This window comes from Nannobrachium achirus (genome assembly GCF_963921795.1).
Source record: "Nannobrachium achirus genome assembly, chromosome: 19".
NCBI lineage: Eukaryota > Metazoa > Chordata > Actinopteri > Myctophiformes > Myctophidae > Nannobrachium > Nannobrachium achirus.
The window spans coordinates 34,103,152-34,130,465 of record NC_137826.1 but is presented as its reverse complement, the minus strand read 5'-3'; the positions used below and the strand labels follow the sequence as shown (position 1 = coordinate 34,130,465).

General features: G+C 42.1%; 1 protein-coding gene across 1 annotated transcript in view; it reads right to left on the bottom strand.

Annotated features, from left to right (window-relative positions):
- Positions 1-109: 109 nt before the first annotated feature.
- The window catches only part of kdm6bb (lysine (K)-specific demethylase 6B, b), a 34,361-nt gene continuing 7,156 nt past the window's right edge, over positions 110-27,314 (bottom strand). Inside the window, exons 4-20 of the mRNA XM_080749417.1 lie at positions 27,283-27,314; positions 26,291-26,516; positions 25,412-25,654; positions 22,196-22,525; positions 19,237-21,887; positions 18,998-19,124; positions 18,366-18,471; positions 16,082-16,287; positions 15,374-15,558; positions 14,859-14,927; positions 7,600-7,748; positions 7,252-7,366; positions 6,957-7,144; positions 6,507-6,648; positions 5,932-6,058; positions 4,878-5,048; positions 110-3,472 (exon numbers count right to left, since the gene is read on the bottom strand). The exon at positions 27,283-27,314 is cut by the window's right edge and continues 25 nt beyond it. Of these exons, the coding sequence (XP_080605543.1) occupies positions 3,449-3,472; positions 4,878-5,048; positions 5,932-6,058; positions 6,507-6,648; positions 6,957-7,144; positions 7,252-7,366; positions 7,600-7,748; positions 14,859-14,927; positions 15,374-15,558; positions 16,082-16,287; positions 18,366-18,471; positions 18,998-19,124; positions 19,237-21,887; positions 22,196-22,525; positions 25,412-25,654; positions 26,291-26,516; positions 27,283-27,314 (5,091 nt within the window). The 3' untranslated portion in view covers positions 110-3,448. The remainder of the gene's footprint in view (positions 3,473-4,877; positions 5,049-5,931; positions 6,059-6,506; positions 6,649-6,956; positions 7,145-7,251; positions 7,367-7,599; positions 7,749-14,858; positions 14,928-15,373; positions 15,559-16,081; positions 16,288-18,365; positions 18,472-18,997; positions 19,125-19,236; positions 21,888-22,195; positions 22,526-25,411; positions 25,655-26,290; positions 26,517-27,282) is intronic.

The window sequence follows — 27,314 nt, the reverse complement described above, 5'->3', positions numbered from 1 at the left end:
ACCAATACTCATTCTTAAAGAATTTATCAAAACATTTTATCTTCCTTAACAACAATACAATATGTCACAGAAAAATCACAGGGGAATTTAAGAGAGGTCTGGCTCATGTTCTCTTCTATGTGTATTTTTTTTTCTTTTCTCTTTTTTTTAAGTGAGTGCAGCATAAATAAAAAAGCAGTCAAGAGGGAGAAGAGCAATATTACATTGTTCAAATTAGGGCTGGGCAATATCGTCATATTAGACTAGACATCGTCTTGGATTTGGATCACTTCACAATATCATGATGTGACATAAGTGAAGTATTTTCCTGGTTTGAATCACTTGTCTTAAACCCTATTTTATACTTCATCAAACATGTAAAAAAAAAAAGAAAAGAAAATAGCAAGATCTATGACAGGTTTTGAGCTTGTAGATCTGCTGTTTAACATTTCTTTACTGTTTAAAAAGGGAGACGAAATTATTCCAATACAACATTATCATAACAATATCGAGGAATTAGGTAAAACAACATCGCAATATTAGATTTTGCCCATTTTGCCCAGCCCTATTCAAATAATACATATGAGGACAAGACACAAAACAAACTTAACCTCGACACCGTTAAAAATCACATCCCTAAAAGTCTCTTTTCAAAAGTGTCAAGAGTTACAACTACTGCTAAAGTTCATCATAAAACCACTAATGCCTCATGAGTTTCATACAATGTAAAAAAAAACAAAAAAGAAACAAGGAAAAGGTTCTGTGTTATCGGTTTGATACAGTACAAAGACATCATTCCATTTATTTGACCAGTAAACAGAAGTGACATGGTTCTAAGCACCAACCTGTTGGTTTGAGTTATCTTCATACATCATTCTATGCAGTTTAATGAGGGGATGGTGAGGCAAGGAGGGGTCTAGCACCATGAAAATTAAACCTCCCCCTGATTGCACGCCCCGTATCCAAATATTGTGACAATTGTCAAATTTTAAAATATCTTCCAGCCTCCTTATCAGGTGAAAGTTCTATCAATATGCAATAAATATATTTAAGAAAACAACCATATACAGTATGAATAGTCACAATTTACAATTCTTACTTTTACTCTGTAGTCAAAAAGAAAGCAAACGGCAACAAAAAGAGGTATACATCTGGGAAGATATTCCCACTGTAATAATTAAAAGTGAAAAAAGATATCTCATGTATTACAGGGTGTTATTACAGCAACCACGCCAAAGAGAACTTTGCTGGACTTATGTAAAACACATTTCACATATACAAACTAGATTCTCAGTTAAGAAACTCCTCTAGTAAACCTGAAAACAAATATATACAGTAAGTGGTGTGCACAGACTTAAAGGAGCATACCGGCAGTCAGGCATGTTTGACCCATTGAGTGCAACTCACAGTATGCTTGACGTTAATGCTGACCGTTTTCCCAAGCATACCGTGGTTTGATTGATTTTCGAGAAAGCCATTGGATACCATTAATTTCAGTTATGAAAATCCATTTGCAGATACAGTAACTAAAACTTGTTCGAGAGCTTTTTTGAGAAGTAATTCAACACAGTGAAATTTATTGCGCTCTTTTTTTCTTTCTTTAAACATTTCAATGGATTTTAACCACTTGAACCCTAGCATCCCTTATCTGGGCATGTCATAATAGGCAAACATTCATTATAAATAAATTGAAAATAGATGATGTGACACATCGTGAGCTTGTATATTGGCTATTTTCGGTATGGTCCTTTAACAAGAGCTAGAGCAAAACATCTGAAAGGGCCCATCATAAGGGAAAAGACTTATTGAAAACCAGTTTTTATGTATGGAATGGATCTGAAAATAGTGTTGATTTTGTTGACTAAAACTATGACGAAAAATAAAAAACACTAAGCTATGATGACTAAGGTTACATATATTGACAATTTCTTCAACAAATAAAAACTAGACTAAAATGCTATGGAGGGAATAGTGGAGAAGAGGTCCAGTAGAACTAAAAGACCAAAAACTAAAAGAAGAAAAAATTGAAAAAATATATTCTAACAGTTTCCTTGAATGGAATACTTATTAGTATTGTCGTAAAACGTATTAGTATTGTCAGTAATTATAAAATGAAAAAAAAAAAAAAAATGAAAATATATTTTTCAATTCAAAGTTAACACAAAAGTTAGGACATTAGGACTTCAAAGATAAAACAAATCAAACGCAGGCCAAAGCTCTGGTATGCATGACGGTGACATCAGCTATTATTTGTCCCTTAAGGCTTCCATAATTAAGCATGAAGTCCAATGATTAGATTTGGCCCTTGCGGCTTTTGCTCTAGAGATGATTGCATGTCCCATAGCATAGGTCATTTCTGCTCCCTTGGACACAAGAAACAAAAAGGCTAGGGGTGACTATCCACATTGGCACCCCTGTGCACGCCAGTGTATACAGTATATGAAGTCACAATTTACACATATTTACGTTCTCTGTAATCCAGAGAGAAGGACATGGATCCAAAAGAGGTATGACATTGGGAAAATATTCCCAATCGCAAGACAGAACAAAAAATATATAATGGGTCATACTTTTGAGATCATTGTACCAAGACAATTTTGGATTATGTAAAAAAGAAAATCACATTTCTACAAGATTTCCAACTAAGATGAAACCATATTAGTCCTCTAGTAAACCCGTATCTTAGAGAAAGTGAAAAAAATCTTGAATCGCTATTTTTTTTCTTTTTTACTTACATAAAACATTTGTGTGTGTCTGTTCAATCATCTAATTACCTATTTTCTAAATACAGTTCACAAGGCCAATGTGGTGTACTTCTAGGCTGGTAAAACTTTTGAAATACCTAAGTCAGAATAAATAAGATTGGTAGTAGCACCTCAAAGAGTAGGTTATACAGACAAAGGGCGTACCTGAGTACGAAACAAAACAGGGAACCAGTATGATGCCATAAATGTGACAGTCAGCTACTTTGCAGCGATATTCCCCTGCTGGTACCATACAATCACAGCAAATTCATGGACACATAGAACAACTAGATTGGTATAAAAAAGTTGGACTGGATTTGCATAAAGTACCTGAATTAATACACAAAACTGGCTACTTGATGCTTTTGAATCACAGCAGTGCCCGTTAAACATATGACCTGATTTCCAGTGCTTGGAATGCTCACATTTAGTTATTTTTTTCTTTTTCTTGTCTAACATGCTTGTCATGAGTAGTACCAGTCTAGTCATTCTATTTCAAGACAAAGTCCAATCAGCAGCTGGTATGGGGAAGACAGTGCGCAAAAACTTGACTTGGCTGAGTGTCCATACCTTATTGTGTGATGTAAACAATGTTGAGTAAACATGATTGGCTGTTCTGAAATCAGTTGCGGTAATAGAGATTGCCTCGGAGACGTAGTTTGTGCTGCCGTTAAGAAGGAGTTTTGGTTTATGGCTGACGCTTTCTTCGGTCCAATATGGAGACTTCACTTTGAAACGGGTGTCGGGGCCTGAGGGAAAGAGACAAGACACACGTTGGTAACCGGCTACATAAAATATTCATGTTTGTGTCGTGTGTGCGCAACTGTGTACAACTGTGCATGTTTCTGCATGTGTGTTAGAGTTCTCAAATTCTGCCATACGCCGAACCCGGCCATACGCCGAACCCGACCCGACATTTAGGGTAGGGCCTAAAATGTATGATAATTAGTAGAGCCGGGCTGGGCCACGGGCTCAATGAAAAAAGAAAACATATTTTTTATTATTTTAATACTTTTAAGGGCTTTGTACACAGGACCGTTGCGTTTTTTCTGTTTGCTGCATGATTAAAACGCATTGGATTTGGTGTGCAAGGCTATGCGCAGTCCACACTGCGGATCCGAAAAGGAGTCATAAAAGGAGTCAATGAGTTTTTACCGCATGCGACAAGACACACAAATCGGGTTAGATCTGGAAAAGAACACACAGCCGCAGCCACCTGCCGCATGGCAAATTCGGAGCCGGTGTGCATGAGGTCATAGAGAATCATTGTTTTCTTTAAAAAAATGTTTTTTCTGTGCGAAAAAAACCTGTCTGTGTGCAAAGCCCTTTACACTGTGATAGAGTTCTCAAATTCGTCCAAAACCCAACCATACCCGACATTTTCGGGCCGGGTAGGGCCTAAAATGTATGCCAATTAGTTGGGCCAGGCCTCGGGCCTGCCCAGTTAGGGCCCAGTTAGGGCCCAGTTAGGGCAGAGCCTTCATTTTCAGGACTGTTGAGAACTCTAATGTGTGTGTGCGTGTTAATGAGGCCTCACACCCGCAAAATGATGAGTGATTGAGAGTTTCTCACTTGGCCTTTGTACTTTGTCTTTACAGCAACATCATTTTTTAGTGTAATACTCGTTATGTGTGTCTAGTAGCTAGACACTCTAGTTGTTACAGGTACAGATACTGAATAACTAGCGTGGGAACATTTCTTGAAAAGGCACTGCAGTACTGTGCCACTACTAGTACTAAGTAGGCCTGTCACAATTATTACATAATTGTCAAATCACAATTATTTTTGCATAATCGTCATGTGGAGAAAGGTTCATACATTTTGAAAACTTTAAAAACATCTGTGGAAATAGCAGCTCTAGAAGCTTGTAGATATGGCTATTTCCACTATTTTGTAACACATTTTGACTATACATTAAATATTGCGTATTTTGGGCAGAATACATTAATTATCTCGATTATTGGTATCGGTCATTGTCAGTAATTTCTTTGGTTACTTAAGTTTCTGTGCATATCTGCCCCGCGCAACCTTTGGCCTAAAAGCCACACAATTAAATCGTTAATCGCAATCATTTGTATGACAATTAATGGTCAAGTAGAATTTCCTGAATGGTGACAGCCCTGAGTGCAACAGCAGGGTGTGAGTCAGACTGACCAAAGTGAAAGAGTCATAGGTTTTCATCAGCTCCTCCATACGGTACTGTTCCAGCACCACCACTCCTGCCAGCGAGGGGCTCTTGCGATGGGCGCAGTCCTCACAGTGCACCACGTAGGTCTTTTTGCTGCTGTTTTCACTGGTCACGAACAGCAGGTCAAACACCTCTAACTGCACAAACACAGATATTTGATCTGCAATTAACCCCATGCCAGGGTTGTGTGTGTGTGTATACAATAACACTCAGGTCGGTGGGTGGTACGGTGGTTCTGCCTAGAAGCACAGGGATCAGACCATAGTTATACTGTAGCTGCTTCAAGTACAAGCTGAACCATAACAAGATAGGCTGTACCAAGCAGGCCTCGTGGAGACATCTGGGCTCTTACAAGCTACCAAATATCATGATGTATTATATCGTCGTTGTCGGGTGGAAATCTTGTATGTCCAAAACCGTTCATTTTGTGTTTGTCATTTAAAAAATGAACTAAACTATTGAAAACAGCTGATCTACAAGCACACAACGCCTCCACGCAGGGCTTTACTTTACGAAAAAACATACATATTTGAAACTAGGAGATACACTGTAAGTAAGTAAGCCTTACCAAACCACAGGGCAAGGAGCCTATCTCCTGTTTCTGTAGTGTGAGGCAGCTTGATGTACAAGTACACTCCCTGGACATGACGCTATCATGTCAGTCGCAGGGACTTACCCCCGGTCCAACCCTTGACGCTGAGTGCCAAGCAGGGAGGAACTGGGTCCAATTTTTCAGAGTCTTTCGTATGACCCGGCCGGGGATTGAACCCCCGACCTCCCAGGCTTAGGGCCGGACACTCTAACCACAAGGCCACTGAGCTGGTATATACAGTATGTAGTACTATGCTATAACTTAAGTGATGGTAAAATATAAAGGTTAGATATAAGCAACCATAATAACAATATAGTACATTCAATAATTCTTCTGCAGTACAATGAATACAATATAATTTGGGAGACCTCCTTACATTGTATGTGCAGTGGCTCTTTAGTTTTCTAACGGCATCAGGTGGGACTTACATCACATTCATTGCAGTAGTAGGCTGGCTCATCCTTCACCCTGCTCTGATAGGAGATCTTCTTCCCTGCAGCCACCAGCTGGTCTCTGAGGATCTGGATGTGTTTGATGGACTGCAGGAGACAGTGCCTGAGAGAGGAGGGGGGAAGCACAGGTTGTGAAGGAGACACAGCGCACACAAGTTCACTCACCCATGCACACATACACACCACAGGTCATCAATGTGTCCGTACACGAACAAATGTCTGTTGCAGGACTTGGCCTTGTCTGTGGCAAATTCTAGATTACATTTTTATACACATATAAACAATACACATTATAATATTTGGATCATAAGGCCCAATTACTGAAAGTCAGTCTCCAGGTTTTCCTCATAATATGTATGACACTGATTTACTACGACACTATGGCTACATTAGGAGGAGTCCACTAGGATGGTCCACTCCATTTGGTTCCATTTGTACACTTTCAGACCGGTTATGGTCATTTAGAGCTAGCTCTTTATGTGTTGTCAACTAATTGTGTATGTCCGTGGCAAAAAATTGAATTTTAACAAAAAACGTTTAATTTGAATTACTTTATCAACTTGTAGGTGTCTTGGTCGGTGATCTTGATGGTGCGCGCCACATTCCAGGAGACGTGGATCATGGGAACGATTGACTTGACCTTCTTGACCTCGTTCCACTCAAAGCGCTCCAGAGCTAGCTGATACTGGTAGGCTGCCAGGACAAGGATGACACACAGTAGTAAGGCCTCCTCCCATAGACAGCAATGTTAAAGGGATATAGTTCACCCCCAAAAACTTTTTCTATCGATTACTCACCCCATAGAGACATGTTTTTGTCGCATTCCTAAGCCAATAATTTGAGGAGACTATTAGTGTCTCCATATAGGGAACAAAGGAGACTCTTTGTCTTTGATGACCACCGCTGGTCGTCAAATTATTGGGCAATGGGCAATAGGGTTTTGCTTGTAATTTGTGCATAGAAAGCACGGCACTGTGTGCTTGGCCTATTTAGTAACTTACAATTGAGTGGCCCAACGTTCCAAGCGATGTTGTTGCACCAGCCCACTGCCTGGACCCAGTGCACCGTCCCTGCATTAATCCACACCAGGTCGCCTGGTCTCTGGATGAAACGGTACACTGGAATATTGGAGCTGTACAGGTCCTCCAGAACCGGCCACCAGGACCCCGTTAGGTAGTCCACTCCGTGCCTGATGGAAAACAATTAATTGTAGGTGGCATGCAGATAGTTTATGAAGTCTGGAGTGAAAGCAGTGTTGTTGCACTTATTATGAACACTGGTGGATTGCTCACTCACTTCTCACAGAAGCTGTTGATGGCTTCCCAGTAGTGCTCATGGACCGCAAACCATTCACAGTCACCTGGGCCGATGTTAATGTTGACCGAGCAGAAATTGTTATTCTCTTGATGACCTGAAAGGGAAATGCACCCAGTCTACTTTAACAAATAAATATAGAAAGCAATGTCTTCAGTTACACTTGCTTTTAAAAAATAATAATAATAATAACGTGAGCCCAGTGACCCATCACTGTGAATTCCTGGGTGTTAAATCAACTCTGAGAGTGTAAGAATTGATCCGTAAAGGTTCCAGACTTAAATGCACTCTCCACATCTTGCAGTGTGATGATGATGGACAGAAGCTGACCTGGTGTGCGGCTTCCTGGGACCTTCATGTAGAGCTGGACAGTGTTCATGCCCAGGATGGTGGTGCCAACATGACTGAGCATGTTGTTGCTGGACGCCACACGCATGAAGGCTGGCAGCTTCAACAGCTCTTGTAGCTGGGGCTTCCACCTGATGAACACACACACACACACGCACACACACACGCACGCAGCCACGCACACACGCACGCACGCACGCACGCACGCACGCACGCACGCACACACACAGGTTTAGTTGTTCAGAATGAAGCCAATGCATGAGAGACAGCCGCTGGCCGCCGCGTCCACGTCCATGGACGCGGCCGTGGACGCGTCCATGGACGCGGACGCGAAAAAAACGTCCGTGGACGCGAGGCCGCGTCCACGGACGCAAACGGCCGGCCGTCCCGGCCGTGGACGCGGCCGTGGACGCAGACGGCCGGGGACGCGGCCGTGGACGAGGCCGCGGACGTGGACGCAAACGGCCGGCCGTGGACGAGTCCATGGACGAGGCCGCGAAAAAAAGGCAGCGAAAAAAGAAAAAAAAGGTGTCTATTGTATGTATTTTTTGATGGAGAATTCAAATATGACCTTCTTTTTTGCATAGGACAACTCTAACCTGCATCAATTGGTATTTTATAATTGCCAATTGTACCCTATCCATCTGAAAAACAAATTGGATGTCTATTGTATGTATTTTTTGATGGAGAATTCAAATATTACCTTCTTTTTGGAATAGGACAACTCTAACCTGCATCAATTGGTATTTTATAATTGCCAATTGTACCCTATCCATCTCAAAAACAAATTGGATGTCTATTGTATGTATTTTTTGATGGAGAATTCAAATATTACCTTCTTTTTGGAATAGGACAACTCTAACCTGCATCAATTGGTATTTTATAATTGCCAATTGTACCCTATCCATCTCAAAAACAAATTGGATGTCTATTGTATGTATTTTTTGATGGGGAATTCAAATGTTACCTTCTTTTCTAGATAGGACAACTCTAACCTGCATCAATTGGTGCATCAACCTACTATCTATCTATCTATCTATCTATCTATCTATCTATCTATCCATCTATCCATCTATCCATCTATCTATCCATCTATTTATTTATATTTCACCTTTAGTCCAGAAGAGAGTTCAGCATCAGGAACTTGCACACATGGAACTGTGTCATGACTGTGTCATGGAGCTAAAACAGGGCTATGTTAAATACTCAAAATGACTCTGATGGACCAATCAGGGTGGTGGTGGGGGGAGGGATCAACAATAGACAGAAACTGGATAATGCTTTGTTAACTGTCCCACCTAAGTCCCTGCTAGTCTGAACAAACATCACCTTCCCTCTCATAACACTACTACTACTACATTTATATAAAGCTGCTCTTGCATTTGAATTCAAGTCTGACACAAGTTAAGGTTAACTTAGGTAGTATTTCATTTTGCTGGCTTTTAGGGTCTGTGTGTGAGTGTGTAGGCTCACAAATTATTATAATTGTCATTAAGTGACTCTATCTATCTATCTATCTATCTATCTATCTATCTATCTATCCATCTATCCATCTATCCATCTATTTATTTATACTTACTGTTTACATTTTCTATAAATATTTATTTCTATATAAAACTCAGTTGTGTGGAGTTATTGTGTGCCTTTTCTTGTAGCTAAAGAGTCCATTTGTTCACTAGACATTAAGTCAAGGTTACTATTTTGAGTTGAAGCTAAGTGTTTTATTGCTTTGTGGTTTAACATGATTTAAAAGGCAAATTCATTGTTATGGTTACTTTAGAAGACTGCTTTTGCATTCATGAGTTAAAAAGAGAGCCAAGCTAATTTAAAGAGTTAAGTTAAAGGAACACAAAACATGACCTAACTCGCTGCCATTGGACAGACAGTTACAACATAGGCCTACTCTTATCTTTCACAGAACAGACAATTATCATTTGTTTTATCTATTTGAGACTATGTAGCTGCTCTATGGGAAATAGAGCATTATATCAGCCTATTCAATTGATAATGACCAATGGGTGCCAGTTTCTAAGTAGTTAACCATATTAACATAACAATATATGTGGCCTAGACATGGATATTGCCCAATCAACTCGTAATCTACAGAAATGTCCACCACATCACACAGTATAAAACTTAGTAGGCTCAGTGGATTCACCTATGTTAAATCATGTCAGGTTAGTTTGGTTCAAGGTTCAAGTATAATAATTTATGAGACAAAAATGTAAACAGCACAAATGTACAATCACATCTCGGCTAGAATGATAACATAAAGTCCTGACTACTCCTTGTTATTGTGGTCCTAAATACTACAATGATTAGTTTGGATGCATTGCTTCTATCATGTCCAATTAAAAATAAATACATTACATACATACAGAAATCTGCCTTCTCCTGTATTGTATTAGTGACATTCATTATAAATAGTAAAATAACAGGACAGAGCAAAAAAGGCCTCTGTTGTGTCTTTATCTGATCACATGCAATCAGACACTCACACTGCACAGCAATATATAAACTTTATTACAGGCTCAAGGCCCACAGGGTAAGAAGACAATACATTACAAAGATAATAATTTAAAAAAACAACAACAGAGAGTACATTCACAAAGCCCCACCGGAGCTAAAGAGGCACTCATGCCACTCATGCCAGTGTCCACTAATGGTAGACGTGTACCTGACAGAGCTACATCCAGGGTCTGTCATCAGTCTCTGGAACAATCTGAAACAATGTATCTTTCCTGTGGCTGTTATAATGAACACAAACAGATCAGAAAGTAATTTAACATACAACAATGTAAGGGATTCCTTTCTATTAAAAGCAAAATCATAACTGGGTCAAAGTTGCTTGGTTCTCCCCATATAAAGGCATGTAGGTAACAGTAACATGATATTATGTCATGAATGATAAAAGTAATGTTTAAACACTTTGATGTGTGTGAGTTTATCTGGAGACTTACTCAGTCTGTGACTTACAGAGATCTTGATGGTCTTTGGGTTCCACCCGTTCATCAGAATTGCCGCTGGTGCCGTCTAGAGATTTCATCTTCACTTGAAGTCTGGAGTCTATTATGTACAGTGTATTCTAGACAGTTGTGGACACTCTGCAACTAACCTAACCTAACACACACTATGTGTTAATGTTGATCAATATAATAATGTAAAAATACAAAGTTAAGTAGACCTAAGTAAGAAATAGTAAATACATTGTAATAATACATTGAAGGGGAAAATGTAGGAAAACAAATGCAACTCAGCATTGAATTTATGGCAAACATTTTGCTAACCCTTTCCAAATAATATACAATTAAGAAGTGGGATGTTACACTTAGTAAGAGAAAGAATTAATGAAATATTACATTTTTAAAAAGCTAGAAGACTCACCTATTATTGTAACCATGTGAATTGCTAATAATGTTATGGGTCAGATGTGTAAAGATCTATCACATTGTATTGTTCTTTTCAGACTCAACAATAATAATGATGATGTTACTTAAATGCTGATCAATGTGTGAATCTGGCTCTTATCAGGTGTGTGTTTTCTCTCCCTGTCCTGTGCTGTCCTCAGTTAAACCAAGACAGTGCTGTTGTGACCAATGTGGAAAAAGCCTTCAGCTCAATTTATTATCTCAAAGTAGACCAGAGAATTCATACCGGAGTGAAGCCATTCAGCTGTGAACAATGTGGGAAGTATTTTGCTCGGTCTGGACAATTAAAAGATCATAAGCGTTCACATACTGGAGAGAAACCTTATTGTTGTGACCAGTGTGGGAAAAGATTTGTTCAAAAGGGGATTTTAAAAGAACACCAGAGAATTCACACTAGAGAGAAGCCCTATTGCTGTGACCAGTGTGGGAAAAGCTTTACTCGATTGTCTTATCTCAAAATACATGAACGAATTCACACAGGAGAGAAACCATACAGCTGTGTCCAATGTGGGGAAAAGTTCAGTTTAATGGCTGCTCTGAAAGTACACCAGAGATTTCACACCGAAGAAAAGCCTTACTGCTGTGAACACTGTGGCAAACGTTTCACTGTAAAATCTAGCCTCGTACAACACAAGAAGATTCACACTTGAGAGAGACCTTACTGCTGTCACCAATGTGGGAAAAGGTTCACTCTGAAGACGGCTCTGAAAAGACACCTGAAAATCCACACTGGTGAGAAGCCATATACTGCTGTGTCCAGTGTGAGAAAAGGTTCAGTGATATGCATCATCTCAAAGCACACCAGAAAAATCACACTGGAAAGAAACCTTATTGCTGTGACCAGTGTGGAAAGAGCTTTCCTAGACTGGAACATATCAAAATACACCAACAAATTCACACCGGAGAGAAACCTTATATCTGTAACCAGTGTGGGGAAAGCTCTGTCAGGTACACGTCTACCGTTAGAGGACACTGGCATGAGTGCCTCTTTAGCTCCGGTGGGGCTTTGTGAATGTACTCTCTGTTGTTGTTTTTTTAAATTATTATCTTTGTAATGTATTGTCTTCTTACCCTGTGGGCCTTGAGCCTGTAATAAAGTTTATATATTGCTGTGCAGTGTGAGTGTCTGATTGCATGTGATCAGATAAAGACACAACAGAGGCCTTTTTTGCTCTGTCCTGTTATTTTACTATTTATAATGAATGTCACTAATACAATACAGGAGAAGGCAGATTTCTGTATGTATGTAATGTATTTATTTTTAATTGGACATGATAGAAGCAATGCATCCAAACTAATCATTGTAGTATTTAGGACCACAATAACAAGGAGTAGTCAGGACTTTATGTTATCATTCTAGCTGAGATGTGATTGTACATTTGTGCTGTTTACATTTTTGTCTCATAAATTATTATACTTGAACCTTGAACCAAACTAACCTGACATGATTTAACATAGGTGAATCCACTGAGCCTACTAAGTTTTATACTGTGTGATGTGGTGGACATTTCTGTAGATTACGAGTTGATTGGGCAATATCCATGTCTAGGCCACATATGTTGTTATGTTAATATGGTTAACTACTTAGAAACTGGCACCCATTGGTCATTATCAATTGAATAGGCTGATATAATGCTCTATTTCCCATAGAGCAGCTACATAGTCTCAAATAGATAAAACAAATGATAATTGTCTGTTCTGTGAAAGATAAGAGTAGGCCTATGTTGTAACTGTCTGTCCAATGGCAGCGAGTTAGGTCATGTTTTGTGTTCCTTTAACTTAACTCTTTGAATTAGCTTGGCTCTCTTTTTAACTCATGAATGCAAAAGCAGTCTTCTAAAGTAACCATAACAATGAATTTGCCTTTTAAATCATGTTAAACCACAAAGCAATAAAACACTTAGCTTCAACTCAAAATAGTAACCTTGACTTAATGTCTAGTGAACAAATGGACTCTTTAGCTACAAGAAAAGGCACACAATAACTCCACACAACTGAGTTTTATATAGAAATAAATATTTATAGAAAATGTAAACAGTAAGTATAAATAAATAGATGGATAGATGGATAGATAGATAGATGGATAGATGGATAGATAGATAGATAGATAGATAGATAGATAGATAGATAGATAGATAGATAGATAGAGTCACTTAATGACAATTATAATAATTTGTGAGCCTACACACTCACACACAGACCCTAAAAGCCAGCAAAATGAAATACTACCTAAGTTAACCTTAACTTGTGTCAGACTTGAATTCAAATGCAAGAGCAGCTTTATATAAATGTAGTAGTAGTAGTAGTGTTATGAGAGGGAAGGTGATGTTTGTTCAGACTAGCAGGGACTTAGGTGGGACAGTTAACAAAGCATTATCCAGTTTCTGTCTATTGTTGATCCCTCCCCCCACCACCACCCTGATTGGTCCATCAGAGTCATTTTGAGTATTTAACATAGCCCTGTTTTAGCTCCATGACACAGTCATGACACAGTTACATGTGTGCAAGTTCCTGATGCTGAACTCTCTTCTGGACTAAAGGTGAAGTATAAATAAATAGATGGATAGATAGATAGATGGATAGATGGATAGATGGATAGATAGATAGATAGATAGATAGATAGATAGATAGATAGTAGGTTGATGCACCAATTGATGCAGGTTAGAGTTGTCCTATCTAAAAAAGAAGGTAACATTTGAATTCCCCATCAAAAAATACATACAATAGACATCCAACTTGTTTTTGAGATGGATAGGGTACAATTGGCAATTATAAAATACCAATTGATGCAGGTTAGAGTTGTCCTATCCCAAAAAGAAGGTAATATTTGAATTCTCCATCAAAAAATACATACAATAGACATCCAATTTGTTTTTCAGATGGATAGGGTACAATTGGCAATTATAAAATACCAATTGATGCAGGTTAGAGTTGTCCTATGCAAAAAAGAAGGTCATATTTGAATTCTCCATCAAAAAATACATACAATAGACACTTTTTTTTTTTTTTTTCGCTGCCTTTTTTTCGCGGCCTCGTCCATGGACTCGTCCACGGCCGGCCGTTTGCGTCCACGTCCGCGGCCTCGTCCACGGCCGCGTCCCCGGCCGTCTGCGTCCACGGCCTCGTCCACGGCCGCGTCCACGGCCGGGACGGCCGGCCGTTTGCGTCCGTGGACGCGGCCTCGCGTCCACGGACGTTTTTTTCGCGTCCGCGTCCATGGACGCGTCCACGGCCGCGTCCATGGACGTGGACGCGGCGGCCAACGGCTCTTGCTGGCATAAGTAATGAAAATGCTGCAGTTCTCATTAATGACCCAGCAGGTGGTGCTAATTGGCCTCCTGCGGCTGCAGAAAAAAAAAAACATTCAATCCCATCAAAGTGAATGGAAACTTTACGTAGTGAATCTAGAGGGTATCACATCCTCTTTCACACAGTGTGATATGTGTAAATTATGGTTATAAAGCAGGGCATGCTTCCGGGGCTTGTGGTTGCATTCTACTGAACCCCTCACTCCCCTTCACACAAAAAGCACACTCACAGCCATTTTTCACTGAACTAGATAGAGCCTTCAAAACGGGTTTGTAGAAACCAATGAGTATAATGGCACACACACACACACACACACACACACACACACACACACACACACACGTAAGCACAAACGCTCACTCGTGCACATGCATGGACACATGCACACTCACATATATTACACACACAGGCACACACACGCACATGAATGCACCCACACACAAGCACACATGAAACTTGAAATGACCGGCAGTGGTTCAGTCCCATGCTTCACTATGATCTCACCTTTTAGCATCAGAGAGGTCGATGTTTGTCCCGAATTTTATGATCTTGCCCCCTAGTTTCTGTTCCAGGCTTGAGAAAAGACAATAGAGTTTGTTTGAGTTAATTACATCAATGATGTGAACAACTAGGGCTGGGTAGTGCTGAAAATGTATTGAAACTGAACCAATAATCGACTTATGACCGAATAATCAAGGAGTATGTTTTATTCTAAATATATACCTACAGTATATAATTTTTCTTATATCAACGCATTGTCACGAAAATGTTCAAATAGATTTTTTATAATCAACTAAATCAATATTATTCTGACTAACCACATAACCCTGCGTTATAATTCATTGCACAATGGTGCAGTGTTAAAAAAGCCGTTCTACAAGCTCACAACGCATCGTTTTATGACACATTGTGAGCTAGATAGGCTATTTTCAGTATTTTTCTTTTCTTAATAATAATCATTCATTATCATTCATAGGCAAAAGTATCACCCAGCCCTAATAACAACTATAGGAACCAACCTGGCGGCTTGGTCCGGAAGGTCTGAGGGAGGAGTTGGGTTGCCTTTACTGGTGGTGGAGGGGTTACTGCCTTTACTGTTGGCTGGGGTTGGACTGGCTTTAGTGGTGGTCGTGGTAGGACTGTCTGATGGATCTGAGGATGTGACCGCTTCTCCATCCTCTTCATTCTCACTCTCTTTCTCCTCCTATAAACATATTAATGTGAGCTTAGCTGAGAGTGGCAGCAAAGTAAAAACTGTAGTAGAAATTAGGCCTTCAAGAACAATCACATGTGTTCTGTTAATACTTGGTTATTTAGCCATCGGACAGCATTGGTGCAAAGAATATGCTATTAAGCCACTGAGCACTCTGTAGAAACCCAAAGTGATCTCAGAGCACGGCATGGTGATCCTTCCCCAAAATCTTAACCTCACCAAATGAACAAACACTGGGCGTAGAACCAAAAGGTTCAAATGTCTTAGTATCCTTAACATTAACTTACTGTATTATATATTATACTCTTACCTTCACTATTGCCTTTAACCACTTAAATCCTATACTTAGTTGACCATATTCCAATGGGCCTCATAATTAGTTGAATGTATTCCCATTGGCTACACTAAATATCGTCATCAAAAATTGCCATTGTGAGCCTTTAAATCTAGCTATTTTGCCAAATGTTTGCTCCCGGAATAGTGTCGCTGGTGAGTTAGCAAATGAAATGCATACCTCCAGGCTCTCCTGGAAGCTGGAGGCCTGGTACTGGGCATATTTGGCGATGGTAGTGTGTGACCGGCTGCTCTCACACGGCCAGGTCTGTGTTTTGCCACCAAGGTCCCAGTTTTCATCAGCAGGCTGCTGCACCTGAGTCCTCACTTCCACTGCATGTTCTGCGTTGGCCTCCACCAGAGACTTAGTAGAGAACAGGCCTAGGTCTGAAGGATGAGGTGAAATGACAGATGATAATGGTGTTAGTAATAAATACTGATCAAACAGGACCTGGTCAAAACCTATTCCCTTTTTATACACTTTATTTAACAATGCAAAAAAAAAGAAAGTCAAGACATTTATGTTTGTTTTCAGATATCGTCCTTCCCTGCTGGTTTCCAACCTGTGAACACAGCCAGTTGTGGTCACCGGTGTGCTCGGCCAAGCCGAAGGTAGTCTCTCCACAGTGGTGGGCAGGAATTTCACCCGCGCGCCAACCGGATGCCCCCATTCTGGTGGCATTTCCAGCAAACAACTTCAAAGACATCGTTTTGGGGACCTCAGAGACCTATACTGACTTGTTGAAAAGGAGTATAATATGCAACCTACAACTGACCTGAACTGTTCTTGTTTCGACAATTGTTTTAACCAGGAAACCCCGAAGTAGGGTATTGCTGTTGAATGAACTGAACTCCTTTTATAATGATAATTCATCTCGAACTGGGTTATTTTTTACTTCATAAACTCAGCTGAATTATAATGGAACTGGACTGAAATAAAAGCTATTGTACACAATAAACATGTCATATATTAGAAGTTATGTAAAAGGTCTGAGGCCTAACTTACTGTACCAATGAATTCATCATAAGAAAGTTGCAAATCACAATACATTCACTTCATTATACTTACATAATAATATAGAAATGTGTATTTTTCTACGTGGTGGTGGAAAAAAAAATACATAAAAATGTGTCAAAATGTCCTTGGGGGAAAAAAAGGACACAACATGTTAAAATTTTTGAAGAAAGTTTATGATGTGCATGTTTTGACACAATAAAGTATTAAAAAAAAAGAAATGTGTATTTGTGTATACAAAGGTCATAAATCTCACAGTGTATTGAAATTTCTTTATTAGGAATAACCCCTTGAGATGAACCATCTCGTTTTCAAGGAGCTCCGCAGTGTCACAGTGGTCAGCTGCAGAGAAGGGTGGCGGGACTCAGGAGAGAGGTAGAGAGAAAATGTGGGGGAAAATGGCAAACATGTAGGTATTATTAGAAATGAAGACAGATTTAAAGGTGGGAAATGATTCAAATGCCAGAGCCATGAGTGATTTTTGTGTCAAGTGTGATGGAAAATGGACAACTGAGTTGGTAATGTACTGGCTAATGTGTAGTATAATTGCAACCGTCATGCAAATCATGTCCGTCTGTCTGTCCGTCCGTGCGTGCGTCACGCCTCATGTCACACTCCTGGGCATTCCCAGAAACAAAATCCCTTTTATGCCCATATATGGAGATTTCTGATGTCATCAATCCCAGGCCCTAACTGGCCCAAGAGCCTGCTTTACTCTGATTTACACCTTACCTTCCCTGAAAACATTAATGTTAAGTCCATATTATGTATATGGATATATATTAATAAAGGATAAAATAAATAAAATGTCCATATACAGTATGGGCATTCCCAGATGATGCCCTGTTAGGGTACCCCCTTATGCCCATATATGGAGATCCCCAGGCATCAAACCCAGGCCCTAACTTGCCAAGGCCCTGCTTGGCTTTACTAATTAACATACGTTTTATGCCCATATAAGGAGATCCCTGTCCCAATGTCATCAATATTAAGGACATATCTGGCAATGCCCATATTTGGTAATGCCCATATGGGCATGTTTTGACATAACATTGTTGACTATCATACATGGGTAACTGGTCCGATATACATCACTGGCCAGATAAAAGGGTGAGGTCGCATGTCGCCCTGAGGCGTCTTACAAGTATTATTATACCTATACTTTCACTAGCAGCGCACACACACACACACACACACACACACACACACACACACACACACACACACACACACACACACACACACACACACACACACACACACACACACACACACACACACACACACACACACACACACACACACACACACACACACACAATTAACAATCTTTCGCTTATTACTGAACAAAGTTAAGAGGCAGACTGATTTTCTGTCATTTGGAGATGCATTTCTGACGATGGAGTGACAGTGAAATCCATCATCAGTATACCAAGGTATTTAAACTTACTAAGACGAAGCGAGCCAGCAAGTCCTCTGATGACAGTGACAGCGTTCTTGGGGTCTGTGCAGAACTGCAGCAGGACTGGAGAGAAGGCGTCTCTCTTGCTCTCCAGCTTGAGAAACAGAACATGTGTTGACTTTGACTATAGGATCATACAGTATTATGCAGTAGTAGTACAGAGGTTCTCAACCTGTGGGTCGGGACCCCTCAGTACCCCAGATGACAGTAGATCAAGCTACGTTCACAATATTTACGTGAGGAACAGAGTCAAACTAAATATAATGCCACCACTCCTACAATTCCAAGTGCTTGTCAGGGTGGGGGTCCCCAGTTCAAATATCACACACTCTGGTTCTACATGCATAACTTAATGTGCAGTTCAAACATTGGTCAAATTAATATTAATAGTAATCACTTGCAACACGCTTGCATCTAATGGGTTAATAGTCGATGGGGTTCTTTTCCTGGAAATGTAGCATGCTTCAGTAGAATAAATTGTTCTTGCATAAATAAATATAATAATAAAATAAAGCTGTTGGTGATGCCATCTTATATTGAACATTAGACAAGACCCATTATATGACAATCAGGTTGAAAATGGGTGCATCAATGACTTGAACGTGTCTGTGTGGACTCACATAAATGCTTGGGGTGGGTGGGTTGAGCTTTTCTCGAGGGATGGGGGTCTCAATGTTGAAGCAAGGCTTGACAGAGAAGGCAGGGAGCACATAGGACTCCTTGAACTTTCCCTCCACCTTTGCCCCCCTAGATGAGAGAAGACAGTGAGAGGATGAAAGATTTATTAGGGTGGATAAAGTTCAATTCTGTTATGATGTCTAAAGAGACACTAAGGTGGTCTTTGGTCACCACTACTCACTTGCAAGCTGTGATCAGTTCACTGGCTGTGTGGTCAATGTTGATCTTGGAAAGTGGGATTCTTCTTTCGATAAACATGTCTCTGTCCACTTTAACTTTAGTCAGAACGATCTTGAGCTCTTTGTACAACCCCATGGACAGGGCCTTCTGCCTGAGTGGGTCGACTGGTGGGACTGAAGCAGGAGGTTTGCTTGAGCAGCTCAATGAGCTGGTTGTGCTGGTTGCAGTGTTCAGAGTTGATCTTGAGGTCGAGGTGTCAGTGTTTGTAGCTGGTGAAGTCATCGTAGTCTCTAACTCCATGGCCTCCTCCTCCTCGTCCTCTTGCCCCTTACATCTCTTGATGTCCTGCTTATGATTATCCTGAGCAGGCGGTTTGGACGAGCAACCAGAGGACAACGACAATGGTGATGGCTTAGGTGTTGAGTTTTGTTCGCTCTTTTCAGCCAGCGTTTTTATTTCGTCGGTTCTGTTCTTTTCACTGTGGTCTGCTCTCCAGCTCTTGGCCTTGACCTCTGCTTTCCTTTTCCCATTTTCTGTTTGTTTTCTCTTTTCATCTGTGCTGTCGTGCACCCTCGCTTCGCTGGTTCCCTTTTCTTGTTTGGTGGGCGCTGTGTGTGTGGTGGTGAGACGTAATTCGGCACGCAATTCGTCGTCCAACCGAGACTCTGACTTTGTTCTCCGAACGGAGTCCTCCAAGATATCCACATCTCTAGTCTCTCTCTTCTCATTCTCATCAGCCTCAATCTCTTTGTTTTTATGCTTCAAATATTCTACTCCAGGTTGCTGTTGACTGTGATCTGAGGGAGTGTGGGGTCTCGCTGGGGAGTGTGTCAGAGTGGGTGACTGGTCGGTGGCTGTGTAGGACTTTTTGTGATCTCTCTTGTGCTCCTCTGAGGAACCCTGGTTCTCCTGGCTGTGGATCTCTGGCCCCAGTGCCAGAGAAGAGGAATATTTCACTACACCCGCGCCTCCAGCAGGGGGGCGCCCAAACGGACCACCACGGCAGGTGAATTTCTGGCCGCCCAGAAACGTTGCCAGGCTCTCAAAGACGTCATCCAATCCTGTCTGCTGATGGTGAAGCCGACGCAGGAGATCCAAACCAGATTCATCCGTGCCGCTGTCCTCTTCGTCTTCTTCGTCCTTGTCTTCCTCATTCGCTTGTTTAGGGCTGAGCGGCAGATCGCTGAGTGTCACTGTGTCATTATGGCCTTCATGAGGGTCAGGGGGTAGAATGGGTAGTATCTTGACATCTGACGTTTTGATTTCCTTGGTCTCCTCCTCTTTTGTATCGTCGTCCCCATGAGACGGGGAAAACCCATGGGTGGGACTGGGCTGGAGGACGGGTCTTCTCATCACCCCCTTATCTAGCTCGTCCTCTTCATCATCTTCACCCAGAGATGATACCGGAGAGCCCTGCCAGCTGAGAACCGGGGGACTGGCTGCCATATTGTCTCCCAGATCCATCAGATTCGCCATCACGACCGCAGGCTGCAGATCTGGGGCCATGAGGGCTCCTCTTTGCCTCTCGGCTTTATCCCGGATAGGCTCCTCTGAGCGAAGACACACAGAGTCTTTACGCAAAAATGAAGGGTGTGCGAGTTTGGGCTTTGCTTGAGGTCTGTCTTCTGATGGCGGAGGGTGGATGGGGGACATGGTGCTAGTAGGATTGATGTTTGTCTTAGTGTGTGGAGAATGCACTGGCAGACGTGGCCCTTTGTCAGAGGGTGACTTGGAGACCCTTTCTAATATTTTAGGATTGTACAGGTCTGGTGAAGAGCAGCTGGGACGAGGGGGCTCTCCAGAGGATAGGACCGTCTCAGGGGTATCTGTCTCTAGACGATGCCTTTGATATGCCTTCTCTGCTCTGTCAGCAGTCTCAGTATTTATGTATTTGCGTCGGGTGGGTGCTGTCTGTGGGGAGTAGCTTTGCCTCTTTGGAGTCAGATGTGGAGAATGAATCTCACTGTGGTCCATTTGGTGTTCTCCTGCAGAAGAACATGGAGATGGGGAAGTCACCGTTCTCCGCTCTGTCTTTGCTCTGGTTTTAGCGATCCCACTCAAGCGTGCTTTTTCTTCCCTCCTCTTCTCCTTTTTCTTTCTTCTGTCCCGCTTGTATTTTTCATCTCCTCCCCGTCTACGCAAGATATTCTTCATGCCATCCCTCACTTTCTCTTCTTTTCTTTTCCCACCTTTTCTTTCGTCACCTATTCTTTCCATCTTGTGCATTTTATCCCTTTTATGTCTTCTACCCTGTTTGGCTTTGCGCTTGCTCTCAGATTTTTTGTGTTCTTCAAAATCCCTCTCTTTGTTGACCCTTGACCTGTGGTGAAGGGGCCGTTCAACACCAAGGGGTTCAGAGGCTTTGATCATTTTGACCCCTGACATTATGGCCCAGGAGTCTGGACTAGGTGAATATGCCAGACGAGAGCTAGATGGAAGGATAGACACAGACGTATGGGTAGGACTCCCTGGTGGTTCTTTCCTTCCGCTGGTCATAGATGTAGAGGGACTGGATGGGGGACGGGGGCTGTTGGCAGAAGACCCCCCTTCTCTGGGGCTGTAATGGGGGTCTGTATAGGGATGAACTGGAGCAGCAGTCTCAGACGAGGCTGGATTCCTTGACTTGCCCCTAACAGACATGCGCTGATTATCCTGCAGAGTGTGGACAATTATAACGATTAAAAGTTATCCTTCAATCACACAAAGCAATACCAAGACCAAAGTCTACAAGATCATGTTTAAGCATTTCATTTTTTCCGCAAATTATTATAATACACAAATATTAATTAAAGCTAATTAAAGCCAAAGTCCACTGTTACAATCCACTAATGGAACTGACTTAATAATTACTGGTACACTACTTGTATACAGTACTTGGTCAAAGCTCGTTGAGAGTGATTTTAATGAACCCTACACACTGTATCCACTGATGCACCAAGTATAGAGCATCTGTTCCTTACTGTGCTTTGCATGTAGTCGTAGCCGCGGGTGTCTGTGCCCTCCGCCTGTTGCAGCAGAGGGCTGTGCTGTAGTGCTCTGTGGTGGGCGTTGGTGTGCCGTTGTTGGTGATGGTTCTGGTGGCTGTAAGGCACACGGGTGTGGTCTGCTGGTGAGGAGGCGGCGGTTCTCCTGTCCACTTTCCCCCTGCTAGCGTGGTGCAGCGGTCTGCTGCCACCACTCTGGGTTGAAGGGCGGTGATGATGAGGCCGGGAGGGGGAAGATGGATGGTCCTGGCCCGACGGTTTGCTGCTGTAGAAACCTTGTCCTCCGACGTGCGGCTTAGAGGATTCCTGCAGTCGTCAAGATCAATAGTTGTGAGTGACAACGACATTTCAATCAATAAGTGAGCAATCTTGTCGGGGGTTCACTGTAGGGGTCATCGCCACGCTGTCTTGTGGTGGACGTCTTGGTCAAAATTATATTTTTGCCAAGGACATACCAAAACGAGTGGACAATAATATTTACCAGAAACACATAGATAGAGAGATAGCCCTGAATGACCCTTACAGGTCTGTAACTCTGAGAGTGTACAGATGGACCCAAATTAACCTTACAGGTCCATTTGTACACTCTCAGAGTTGTGGTGTTCCTCGCAATTAAAAGGTTTGAGAACCACTAGTACCAGTTGAACTCCTAATATGCCATAGTGTCGTGGTAAATCAGTGTCATACATATTCTGAAGAAAACCTGGAGATCTATTTGCCACGGACAAGACAAGTCTTTGCCAAGGACACATTTATCTGTGTACGGACATATTGATGACCCCTGGTTCACTGCCACTCGCTATCCAGTGTTGTTTCTATCAGTGATGCAACTATATCGAATGATATACAGTGAGGTAACCTGTTGTTGTGGTGTTGGTGACGGCCTGCTGTCAGAGTGATGGAAAGTATCTGGATGATCATTTAGTGGCCTCCAGCCAGCTTGTTTGGAGCAGTGGTAATGAGATAGTGATTGCACATGGCCAGATGAAGGCGAGTGCTTTGATCTGGAATGAGTTGACTGGGGGGTGGGGGGAGTATTAAAATCACATTAGAGACTGGGTTGGTCTTTACCATCAGATGGCGCTATTGTATAATTAAAACTTCCATAAAACATTTTGTACAAACTACAAATGCAGTGCTGCACAGATGATATTTTTGTAGGCAATAATAAAATAATAAAACTGAAAAAAGAACACATTATTCCATAATATTCTACATGGGATTGATCGATCAACATCTTACATTGGACACATTTCCCACATTAGTTTCATTAGACAGGTTTTATACATTATCTTTGTTATTGTTACATTCCATTGTGAGAATGGTTTATGCCTACCAACATAAACAACCTGCATCTCCTCGCTGGGCATTGCCCCTGCAGATGTGAGACGGGAAGTTGCCAGCCGAGTAGAGATCACAAAAGCAACCAGTGATGAACGCCACCTCCTTCATGGACGTGAACCACTGGCCCAACGCTTCCTCAGCCCCTAATAACATCTCGGGAAGAAGCCAGACTCCAACTATGGACAAAAAAGTATGAGGAAGACCCCCCTCCTACTGACATGGGAATCCCCCCTTCTGAAGACCTCCCTTCTGGATCAGAAGCACCATGGGTCCAGTGGAAGACACTCACCCGCCTGAGAACAGGAATGGGGTGATCAAAAGCTACCACGGCCAGATGGGGCTACAAAACCGGCCCAACCATCTGTGAATGTGGAGAAGCGGACCATACGATGCGGCACTGCCTTGTCTGCCCTCTACTACGGCTTATTTACACAGGAACCACTTTATGTATCTCATATTTACACAGGAACCACTTTATGTATCTCATATAACATAGAAAGACAGACTTTGTTATTGAACTTATATTATAGCCTTTAAAACATTGTTTTCCACCTTTTAATCTCTGATTTAGATTGCTGACTGTCTTTACACATTGAGGATGCTGACCAATTAAACGAGACAGAGACAGTATTAAAACTCATTTAGTGCCCCTGAAATTAACGGATTATAAAGTCCACGATGCCACCTTCAGGCTGCATTCACTCCTGTTATCTTATTTTGAAGGCCAGAAGTCCACAGCGTAAACACTTCCGGTCTGACGTCATCGCGTCCTGCGCCGGAACCGATCGTTGTTTACGTGGTGTCATGGCGAATCGGCTCGGAGCTTTTCTCCATGTGCTTTATAAGCGAGCATCTGCCTCCATCTTCGCTTCTAAAGTGTAGTTTTGAGATAATGGACATTAAAGATGAGATCCCCCGTCCACCTCAATGTTATGGGATGACTATTTTGTGCTCGTGGAGCCGTGATGATGAGAAATCAGCGACGGATTTCGGCTCCGGACCTTCCGCCATTGTACTCGGTAATATATTTTCACGAGTCTTCTCGGGATTGGCACTATATGAGTTAACATGAAGGGGTTGCTCAGGCAAATACAGTACTGTAGCCATTTTGAAAATGTATCACAGGTTGAATGTCTTAACCATACCATAGAGTAGATCGCAGATCGGTTAGATCGGTTAGATCAGTTCTAAATGTCGGTCAATTGAAAACACTATCACTGAGTCTGCCCCTTTTACAATATGTACTAAAAATAAAACGAAAAAACGAAAAAGAAAACACCCAATCTGAGAAACCAGCTGGTGAGAAGAACTTAACTTCCACCACTTACCCTGTCCCATTTTATACAGACTATGCCTCAGGGGAACAACAGATGCAGTCACTGCACACAATGCAACTTTGCACATTAAGCCGATACTTTCAAGTCCAGAGGGAACCTGCCTGGAATGCCCTGCATGGGATGAGGAGCAGTGTGGAAATCTGAAATGGGAGGCAGGAGGCGGCCGCCTCAGGTGGAGTCAGTATGGGCAGAGACATGGATGCTCACAGCACGGCAAGAAAAAGGCCCTGGATGGAGTCTACACGAGAATCCATTCGTATTGTACACTCTCAGAGTTACAGACCTGTTATGGTCATATCTCTTTATGTGTTTCTGGTAATATTATTGTCCACTCATTCGGTATGTAAAAAAAATATTTTGACAAAAATGTCCACCACAAGCCAGCATGACAATGACCCCTGAATCTACAGTATTCCTCTCATAAGTGCAATGCATTGTGTGTGTGATACTGTCAGTTCAGGAGCCACAACCAAAACAAAATCAACTTGTATTGTACACTAGCCAATGTCACCTGTTCAGGCCCAGGCCCAGAGGTCCTGCTCCTCTTGGCAGGACATTCTTCGCGGTAAATGGGTCGATGTGGGCTGTGCTGGTGGTGTTGGTCTCGTTGCTGGTGGGGGGCCAGGCGTTTCCAAGGCCCCGGCCTGTGGGCTGTTAGTCTGTCTGGGAGAGCCCTGCGGTAGTCTGAGGGGGCCCATCTCTCCGGTGGGTGAAGCAGATCGCTGTGGACGTGGTGTTGTTGAGAACCCCCATACTGAATCAGAAAAACACACACAGGGAGGTTTGTGTCAAAAAATGGTTTCAAGTCAGGGGTCTTCAATGTTTTTTCCAGGCCAAGGAACCCTTAGCTGAGAGAGATACTCCCACTACATATTTTAAATTGTATAACATTCTGTGTCACAGATTAAACTTTTTCATAGACTTCATATTGATAGCTTCATACTGTAGACTTGTTTGATAGCACTGTCATTGTGTAGTGTTGTGTTGGATTCATGTTAGTGTGTATTTTAAGACATTTTAACACTTGAACCTTCAGTACTTAGAAAGTTTGACCTTTCACTCTGTACTTGGTCTTCTCTTTTCTCCCTCTACACCAAAAGTCTTTGCCGAAAATAGACGATCTACAAGCTCACAACGCCCTAATGTTCCCCTCAGAATAGGAACGTTAGGGCTGAAGTTAGGGTTGAAGTGGTTAATGTAAAAATATTCCTATCACACAAAGATTTGGTGGCTCCCCTGTAGTAACTCTGAGGGCCCCCTGGGGGTCCCGGAAGCCCTGTTGAAGTCGACCCCTGGTTTAAGTAGTAGTAGACTTCAAATCATCAGGAAGAGAAGAATGGCATCCTATGGACATGAATGGGATTGTATGTCCACTACTACTGAGTCTTACCGTAGAATTGCTCACATAGCCGTCCCATTTCTTGTAGGGTTCTCTTGGTCCTGATAGATACCCGCTGTGGCTGCCAGCCCGGTTCTGGAATGAGTGTGAGGAGGAGTGGTGCTGCCAAGGCTGGCCCTCATAAGGCGGGTGGTCCCTGGAGTCCCAGAGACGTGGTGGCGGTCTCTGTCCCTTCTCTGTACCCTTTCCCTGTGCATAACTGGTGATTCTCTCCCCCCTAAAAGAACAACATCACAATGAGAATAGGAATCATCTTTATTGTCACATCACAGGTTTCACACGTGTGGAATTTGTTTTTGTGCAAGCTCCATCATTTTTGATTGTTTCTAGGAAAGGGAAATAAGGGATATTACACAACTTTATCCAGTGAACCGCTAGTTTTTAATTTTGTTGGTAGAGTAATGCCATTCATAGTATGAGAATCGAAATGTCACGTGCGCACGCACACACGCACACGCACACGCGCACACACACACACACACACACACACACACACACACACACACACACACACACACACACTCACTCACTCACTCACTCACTCGCTCGCACATACACACGCACAACATGGGTGTCATGAAATATTCACAGCCAGTGTGAAGAGAGCGGTGCCTTTTATGAGCTAATTTCATTAAGCGTCACGCGAAGCTGTGTGGGACGGTCAGACATACCGGTACATACAGTACATACATACAGACAAAGCCAAGCGTAGGAGCTGTAACAAAACCTAACACACAGATTTGTTTGGCCAACAAATGTCACAAAACATACCATCAAATCTGATTGGCCACGAAAACTGTCACAAATGTGACATCTTGATTTGATTGGCAAATACGCCTTGCATGACAGTGCTCTTATCAATGGTACTACATATCTGGATGTGTAGTCTGCGTGGTGGCCCGAACATCAAGTTTAAAACATTTCCATTACTGTACTGATTACTGTATGTTTTGTTTGCTTGTTTTTTGTGTCGTTTTACTCACCTACTAAAGATGTGGCTCTGGGGTGGGTGATG